The sequence below is a fragment of the Mustela lutreola genome, chromosome 9 (genome assembly GCF_030435805.1).
Source record: "Mustela lutreola isolate mMusLut2 chromosome 9, mMusLut2.pri, whole genome shotgun sequence".
Lineage (NCBI taxonomy): Eukaryota > Metazoa > Chordata > Mammalia > Carnivora > Mustelidae > Mustela > Mustela lutreola.
Window position 1 is genome coordinate 13129823 of NC_081298.1, and position 9223 is coordinate 13139045.

General features: G+C 49.2%; 1 protein-coding gene across 8 annotated transcripts in view; it reads left to right on the forward strand.

The window, feature by feature from the left end:
* Positions 1–791: 791 nt before the first annotated feature.
* ZMYND8 (zinc finger MYND-type containing 8) overlaps positions 792–9223 on the forward strand; it is a 139848-nt gene continuing 131416 nt past the window's right edge. For 4 of the 8 annotated variants that reach the window (XM_059132931.1, XM_059132930.1, XM_059132935.1 and 1 more), the window contains exons 1-2: positions 793–901; positions 1516–1646. In XM_059132931.1, the coding sequence (XP_058988914.1) occupies positions 827–901; positions 1516–1646 (206 nt within the window). In that variant the 5' untranslated portion in view covers positions 793–826. Of the gene's footprint in view, positions 902–1515; positions 1647–9223 lie in introns of all 8 variants that reach the window. The other 4 variants (XM_059132928.1, XM_059132947.1, XM_059132929.1 and 1 more) reach the window with 2 other exon arrangements.

Here is a 9223-nt window from a genome sequence, read left to right on the forward strand (position 1 = left end):
GACGCCTCACTCCAAGGCTGTGTCTCCATAAGATCTTGCTGTGCTTTTCTTCATATCGTCTCTCCTCTGTGCCTATCCGTCCCCGTGTCCAAATTTCCCTGTTATATAAAGACATCTGTCATATTGGATTAGGGTCACCCTCCTGACCCCATTTTAACTTGATTATCTCTGTAAGGATCCTATTTCCGAAAAGGCCCCAATCTAAGCGATTGGTATGGGGATGCAAGTTGAACATATCTTTTTCTGGGGGGACACAGTTCTACCCGCCAGCAGCAGGGACTGGGTTTGAAGGGTGCTGGCTTCAGGGAGGGTTGGGGGAAGGCCCCTGAGTCGGTGGCATTTGAGCGGAGTCCTGAATGAAGAGGCCTGTGGACATCTGCAGGAAGGGCATTCCAGGCAGAGGGAACTGCCAGTGCAAAGCATTGGGATCAAGATGCCGGCCTCACAACGCTGTGAGGGTTCAGTGGCTTAACAGATGAAAAAATCGAAAGGCTGGTCCGCAGTCAGCCAGCAGTCAGGATTATTGCTATTATTTATCCTGTCCCCAGGCTTAGCCCCATCGCTGGCTGTGGGGCTGGGGTTCCAGAGTGAACTGGTCAGACAGCATCTGGTCTCGGTGGTGCTGAGGGCCTCATTGGGGAGACCCAGAGCCAACAAGTCAATAAACAAGAGGAACATGTGGTGTGATTGCTGATAACCTCCGTGCTCGGGACAGCAGCGTGATGTCATAGAGGGTGACTGCGGGGTGGGGCTGGGCATCTCCAGATAAAGCCTCCCAGAGAAGCTCAAGGATCTCTTCAGATGAGCACGTCGGTAGCGGAAGTCCATGGAGAAACGTCCCCTGGTCAGGCTGAGATCCCGTGACCAGGCTGGCACTGGTCACAGGGGAAGTGCCCCAAAGGTAAGAACCTAATGAAAATGCCTCCAAGTCGCTTCTGGTTAATTACAAGGAGCATGACTCCCAATGAAACAGGTCTCAAACCCTCAACCATCTCATCCCTAGCACTGAAAAAAGAAAACATTGGTGGGAAATAGAAAATAATTGCCTGAGTCAGACCCCGGCGTTCATGTCGGACTTCAAGTCCAGGTGGGGGCCATTAGGAACAGGAACAGGGGGTGCTCTTGTTTATCCAGTGGCTGATTCTCCGGAGCGTTATTCAGTAAGTCCGTCCTGTAGCTCTGTGTTCTCACAGGGTTCTCCGGGTTGGATTCCACACATCTCCCCAGATACCCTAGAAACTCCTTTTCTCCTGGGAATTCATTTATTCCCTTACTGTTTCAGGGCGATTTGCCAGCAAATGGTAGGGTATGGCAGGTGTTTAATGACTGCTGAAAACAACTGTGGTGAATTAAGTTCTCAAGGTCCCTTCTTCCCAGCGAGAAAACAACCAGCATGGCTGTTTTGACATTCCAAGGTCGTGTTTCTTGCTTTTTGAAGCTACATTTTGTTGTTTTGCTTCATTTTGGACCCATTTAAGCTTAACCATTCCTTCCCCTGTGCCCCCCCCCTTTTAGTTGGTACCATGGAGAGAGCACAGGAAGGCAGATCTGGGCTCAAGACCCAGCACATGGAGAGAGAGAGAGAGAAAGGGAGACGGGAAGAGCACACAAGAGCTTCACCCTCTTACCACGTCATGGAGACTCTGGTGGGTTTGTATTCATTGGTTCTATAAACATTTATGTAGCGCCTAATAAGGACCAGGTGCTGTGCTGGCCTCTGGGCAGGGGGTCGATCCCCAAACCCAAAGACAAGTCTCTGCCCTTCTGTAGCTTCCAGTTTACTGCATAGTCACATCTAATAGAGAGTCAAGAAGGGCTTTCAGTAGGAGAATCCTGAAGACTGGGGACTTGGCTTACTGGCCCTTCCTTGAACCAATGGTCCTCAGTTTTCTGCCTCTGTAAAACGCATTCAGCCATCCTTGCTGCATAACTCACACGGGTTTGTGGTGAGGGCCTTAGAGATGGTGTCCAGAAAAATGGAGTGGGAGAGAGCTGCAGTCTTTAACTGACCTTAAGTGGCTAGTGCTATTCAGTCCCTTGCCCAGAGGCAGAAACAGACCGAGAGGGTTGAGTGGTCCTTCCACGAGGCTCAGGACTCCAAAACAGAAAGTTAGTTGAGTGCACACACTGCTGGCAGAGTGTGATGGGACCAGAGGGTCAGGAGTGCCCAATGAAACATGGGATATACTTAGACTAGAAAAACTGTGCATTTATTTGAAATTCAACTTTAAACATGAGCATCCTGTATTTTTTTTAAAAGATATTTATTTATTTATTTATTTGACAGAGAGAGAGAGATCACAAGCAGGCAGAGAGGCAGGCAGAGAGAGAGGAAGGGAAGCAGGCTCCCCGCTGAGCAGAGAGCCCGCCTGGGGCTCGATCCCAGCACCCTGGGATCACAACCCGAGCGGAAGGCAGAGGCTTAACCCACTGAGCCACCCAGGCGCCCCTGTCGCTTCCTTTTGTAACCCGGGCCCCCCATCAGGCTCCAGGGTTCTGACGTCCTCATTAGAACTGGACTTTGCTCATGCTTTTACTTGAGAATTAGAGATCTGGTCATCCTTGGAGTTGACTCATGTGGCCATTTCCTGCTCAACATTCACCAAATTACTTTTGAGCACCTGCTATGTGCAGGACAGATACAGAATTGGGCAAAACAGACACTAAATAAGAAACCAATCAGGGAATTTGTACCCAGTTATTAAACATGTAGTAGGTATTAAACCACGATTGCCATAGGCACCATGAGGGAAACATACAGTAGGGTGACTGTGTCTGATTTATTGGGAAACGGGTCCACAAAGCCTACCCTGAAGACATTAATTTTGTATTGGGTTTTGAAGGATGAGTAGGAGTTACCTGATAACAACAGTGATCACCAAGTAGTGCCAAACAACGCTAAATAACCTTTTTGCTACAGGAACTAATTTAGTTCTGATGACCCTCTGGGAGGCGTTACCCACATTGTAAAGGCTCAGAGAGGTTAAGTTACTTGCACAAGGTCACACAGTGAAAGAATGGAAGTGTAAGGATTTGAACCCAGCCAGCCTGGCCTCAGATCATTCCAAGCACTGGGAGCCCAGAGAGCAAGCAGCAGAAGGGAATCCCGCAGGCCCGGGAAAGCTTAGTGAAGAATTTGAGACTTTGGCCTGAGAACAATGGGAAACCTTTGAAGGGGTTTAGAGGTGGGGGTGGGGAGGGGGGTGTGTCCTGGCCCAAATTGAAATTTCAAAAGATCACTCTGGCCGCTCAGGGTGGGGGATGGGATCCGCCTGGAGCCCGGGGGCTGGTGGGAGGCTGTTCCCTTCCTGCCCAGATAACAGATAATGGTGGCTCTGGAGCCGGCCCGCTGCTCTGCAGGATGGAGCTACGCGGCCGGAGTCGGCGATTCAAACAGCTCAGGTAGATCCCACAGAGCTCTGGGCTGGGAGGTGGGAGAGGGAGAGGTCAAGCGTGACATTCAAGTCTGGGGCTTCAGAACTGCACGGGAAGTGCCTGGGAGGGAGCTTGGTGGCCCAAGAGCTCCTGGGAGTTGGGTTTGGGTCAGACTGCCCTGTGTCTGAGATTCTTTGTCTCTGGTGTGTTTTTGTTGTTGTCGTTGTGGCTATATCAATCCCTGATTGCCTTGGAGTTTCAGCCTGTTTCGGTCCCCATCTCTGTAATGGTAGTAGGTTCTTGGGATGTTAGAGGCCGAGAGGGCTTGGACTTCATTTTTCTTGCGAACATGTTGCTTTTCCAGATGAGCAGATGACCTCATCTTTCTGTGCTTCGGTTTCCTCATCTGCAAAATGAGGGCAGGAACAGCTGGTTCGTAGAGCTGTCGGGACGATTCAGTTAATTAATACAGGAAGTGTGCTCAGAACAATGCCGGGCGCACAAAGGCCCCCGCTGGCGCCCGCCCCTCTTCTGAGGCCGAGATGCTGGTGCTGGTGCTGATGCTGATGGTGTCGTCATGACAATGAGGTTGGTGGAGGCAGGGGTGGCTGTAGGAGGAAGTTGAAGCCCATATAAGTCACTCCAGTCACTTAGCAAGTTTATGTTTGGTACCCAGTTTTAAGCAGACTATTTAAAAGGCATGCACAGGGACACCTCGGTGGCTCCAAAAGGTTGAACCTCTGCCTTCGGGTCAGGTCATGATCCCAGGGTCCTGGGATCTAGTCCCACATCGGGACTCGGTGGGGAGCCTACTTCTCCCTCTACAGCCGCTCCTCCTACTTGTGCTCCCCACCCACCGACAAATAAGTAGATAAAATCTTAAAAAAAAAAAAAGAAAAAAGTATGTACAGAAGCCCGAGGAATTACATTCACTCCAGTGAACAGACATTGATGAGACTCCCCAGTGCCAGGCCTGCTTTAGAGTCTGGGGTCATGCCAGGGAATATGAAAACGACAAGCTTCCCTGAAAAGCAAATGCAGCGCTGAGTTTCAGAATGTGCTAAGTGCTGGGAAGAACAGGAAACCACTTTTGTGAGAGGATGTGATCCTAGGGGGCCTCGGAGAGGAGGTGACATTGGGTCCAGGATCCAAAGCAGAAAGGGCATGTGCAAAGGTCCGTAAGGGGTATGTTCTAGTTGGCAGGAGACAACTGGCACATTTTGAGAACCCTAAGGTAGGTCAAGGTGGCTGGAGTGCTGGGAACAATTGAAGGGGAGAATTAGCTTATTTATATTTCTACATATTGAAATATGTTGAAATTACTGGTATTTAACCTTTTAAATTCATGTACAAAGGACACCTGGGTGGCTCAGTCGGTTAAGCATCAGCCTTTGGCTCAGGTCACGAACCCACCCAGACTCCTAGGATTGACCCCCACATCGGGCTCCCTGCTCAGCGGGAAGCCTGCTTTTCCCTCTCCCACCCCCCCTGCTTGTATTCCCTCTCTCACTGTCTGTCAAATAAATAAAAATCTTAAAAATAAATAAATTCATATACAAAATTATGACTACGATTCTACCTGATAGATTCAGCAAGAAGGGCCAAAGCCAAATTAGGGAATTAGGGCCAGAGCCGATCTATGGAAGATCTGTTATAGAAACTGCTTTGTGGAAGAAGAAAAAGAGTCTGTGAACAAATACTTATTGAGCAACTACTATGCCCCAGGCCTGTGCTGGCCCAGGGAGTACTGGTGAATGGGTACACAAAGTCCCTGCCTCTGTACACAGACACACAGTCAACAAAGGAATAAGGTGCTTACATATTGTGCTAAGTCCTAGGAAGTCAGTAACAGGCTGATGTCCCAGGAAACAGACAGGATTCGGTATCTGATGGGTAGTCAGGAAAGGCCCCTCAGAAGAGGTGACCTTTGCAATGATACCTGAGTAATGAGGGGAAGCCACCATGCGATCTAATTCGGTCCAGGTGGAGGAGACAGCCTGTGCTCAGGACCTGAGGTAGGAATAAGCCTGGAAACAAAGTGGTGGGGGAGGTTGGGGGAGGAGCTAAGGAAGGAGGCCAGCAGAGCTGGAGGGTGTGGGTCACCTGTGATGCATCTTGGAGGGCAGGAGAGCAGGAACCGGCCCCCACAGCACTCTGCAGGCCAGGTTCTGAGAAAGCATTTTCTTCTGAAAGTGAGATTGCAAAGGGTTTCTGTAAAGGACCATAGTCGTGTAGGCTTTGAGGGCCATGTCTGGTCTCTGTTGCAACTATTTGACCTGGCCTTGTTACTGGAGTGTAGCCCTAGATAACAAATAAATGAACACCTGTGCTGGTGTGCCTGGAAAACTTGACTTACGGACACTACAAAATTTGGAGTTCATTAATTTATGCATGCTCCAAATTACTTTTATGATTTTTTCAACCATTTTTTATAAGATTTTATTTATTTATTTGACAGAGATCGCAAGTAGGCAGAGAGGCAAGGCAGAGAGAGGGGGAAGCAGGGTCCCCACTGTGTAGAGAGCCCGATGCGGGGCTCGATCCCAGGACCCCAAGATCATGACCTGAGCCGAAGGCAGAGGATTTAACACACTGAGCCACCCAGATGCCCCTCTTAAACCATTTTTTTTATTATTAGTTTTAAATTTTTATTTATTTATTTATTTGCTTGTTTTTTAAGATTTCAAAATTTTATTTATTTGACAGACAGAGATCACAAAAAGGCAGAGAGGCAGGCAGAGAGAGAGAGAGATGAAGAAGCAGGCTCCCTGTTCAGGGAGCTCGATGCGGGGCTCGATCCCAGGACCCCAAGATCATGACCTGAGCTGAAGGCAGAGGCTTTAGCCCACTGAGCCACCCAGGTGCCCCTCTAAAACCATTTTTTAAAAAAATATTTTATTTATTTGACAGAGATCACAAGTAGGCACAGAAAGAGAGAGAGGAGAGAGAGAGAGAGAGAGAGAGAGAGAGAGAGAGGAGGAAGCAGGCTCCCTGCCAAGCAGAGAGCCCGATGCCGGACTCGATCCCACAACTCTGAGATCATGACCCGAGCCGAAGGCAGAGGCTTAACCCACTGAGCCACCCAGGCGCCCCATCTAAAACCATTTTTAAAGAGATTTTATTTTATTCATTTTTAAGAAAAAGATTTTATTTATTCATTTGAGAGAGAGAGAATGAGCAGGGGGAGGGACAGAGGGAGAGGAAGAAGCAGACTCCCCACTGTGCAGGGAGCCATATGTGGAGCTCTATCCCAGGACCCTGAGATTGCTGCTGGAGCCCAAGGCAGAGGCTTAACCAACTGAGCCACCCAGGTGCCCCTAAATGTTTTATTTTTAAGTAGTCTCTACACCCAATGTGGGGGCTTGAACTGTCCTCCATCCCCAAGGTCAAGATTTACATGCTTCACCAACTGAGCCAGCCTGGGTCCCTTTTTTGGACCATTTTAAAATGTGAGAACCCATTTTTAGCTTGAGGGCCAGAAGGTAACAGGTGGTTGGGCAGGTGATGTGGCCCGAAGGCTGGAGTTCATGGACTCCTGTTCTGAAGTCATGGGAAGCCTTTGGAGGGTTTTGAGCAGGGATTGAAAGGTGGTGATTTAAAATGCAAAGGTATAGGGGTGCCTGGCTAGCCTAGTAGTGGGCATGCAACTCTCAATCTTGATCTTGACCCCCATGTTGGGGGTAGGGTTTACTTAAAAGAAAAAGAAAAGAAAATGGGAAGGTATGAAGGCATGATGCTAGAAAGTGGATGTAACCATGCAGAATGGAGCCGCCGTTTTGTTAGTCATTCGTTAAGCACTGAGTTCCCTTAATAGTCACGGTGCTGCCGAAGGGGACCCATGATCTGTAAGACACAGTTCTTTTCTTTTTTTTTTTTTTTTTTTTAAAGATTTTTATTTATTTATTTGACAGACAGAGATTACAAGTAAGCAGAGAGAGAGAGGAGGAAGCAGGCTCCCTGCTGAGCAGAGAGCCCGATGTGGGGCTCGATCCCAGGACGCTGGGATCATGACCTGAGCGGAAGGCAGAGGCCTTAACCCACTGAGCCACCTAGGCGCCCCTGTAAGACACAGTTCTATACTCCCGGAGCTCATAACCTAACAGGAACGACTCAAGACCGAGATCCAAATGCAAGTTCAAGGTCAAAAGAGGGACCCCCCTCCCAATAAAGTAGTAGTTGCATTGGAAAACAGCAAGGTGGCAGACAGGTGGCTGGAGTGGAGTGGGGGAGGGTGTGGAATGGGTGGGAGTTGAGGGAGGGCGGGCGGAGGATTTGGGATTTTATCCTAAGTGAGTTGGGAAGGCCCTGGCAGGTATTTTAAAGCTGTGATAAAATATAAATGATAGAAAATTTGCCATTTGAACCACCTTAAGGTATACAGGCCAGTGGCGTCAAGTACTTTCACAGTGTCTACAGCCGCTGCTGACTTGACCCAGAGCTTCCTCATCACCCCAGAAGGGAAATCTCTACCCATTCTTTTTAGAACATTTTATTTATTCATTTATTCACGCAAGCTTGCAGGAGCAGGGGGAGGGCAGAGGGAGAGGGACAGGCAGACACCCCTCTGAATACGGAACACCATGCAGCGCAACACCCCAACACGGGGCTGGACCCCAGGACATTCAGATCATGACCTGAGCTGAAGGGAGACACTTAACCGGCTGAGCCACCCAGGTACCCCCAAATCTTAGTACCCATTAAGCAGTCACTCCTCATCCCTCCGTCTCCCCAGGTGCTGGTAACCTTCTGCCTTACGTCTCTATATCTCTATGGATTTGCCTATCCTGGTTGTCTATTCTGGGCATTTCATAGAAATGGAATCCTAGATATGTGGCTTTTGTTGTCTGTCTTCCTAGACAAAGCATCATGATTTCAAGGTGCATTCATGTTCTTCTGTGTCAGTGTTTCATTCCTTTCTAAGGCTGAATAATAGTGTTCCCTTGCGCGGAATACTTAGCCATTGGTTGATCCATTTATCCACTGATGGACAATGGGGTTGTTTTCATCTTTCGGCTGTATCATGAATAGGGTGGCCCATGGAAGGCTTTGAACAGGCAGGTGATGTCTTGTTACCGGATCCCTCTGGCAGGAGACCAGTTAGAACAGGATTCAAAGCCTTGACTTAACTGTGATTCCCTGGGGGGGCTAGAACATGTACTCCTGGGAACCAGGGCAGAATTCCCAGACATTTCTATGGTGAAGGATTGGGAGCTGCTAGGGACAGGCAGGAGCAGTCTTATAAATGGGATGGCGGCACCCATCAAAGGGATTAGGTGACTAGCAGATGAGTCGCCTTCAGAAAACACTGAGGCCCAGTGCCCAGGCTGGTCCATGGTTGGGACTGAGAGGGCTTTTTGGGGTGATTGATTCTGGGGACCGAACTGTGGAGCCCGGCGGAGGGGTCAGGCTGAGGGAGTCAAGAAGTTGGGTTTGCTTTGATCGGTGGGAGGTCCCAGCAGCCCCCATGCTGAGAAGCCCCCCCACAGGCTGGGAGGGGTATGTGCTCTGCTGGTGTGGGAGGTCAGGAGCCTGAGAAAGCAGGAAAGACACTGGATAGGAGGTGCCACCTGGGTTTGTAGGGGGGCTGTTATCCCAGTAAGTGACACGTGGAGGAAGAATCATGGTGGGTCCTACTTGGGACACACTTTCCAGCTTCACTGAAAAATAGAGGGACATGAGGGGGGAGAGTCAAGTATGGAGTCAGATAAAGAGGTCCTGATGGAGGGGAGTCAGGGTTGCATGAAGTGATGGAGAATTGCTGAAGGATTCTTGGAAACAGCAGGAAAACTGATAGCATCCAACGTTTGTTTTGAAGTGCTTTGTATGGGATGGTAAAGAACATTCTGGA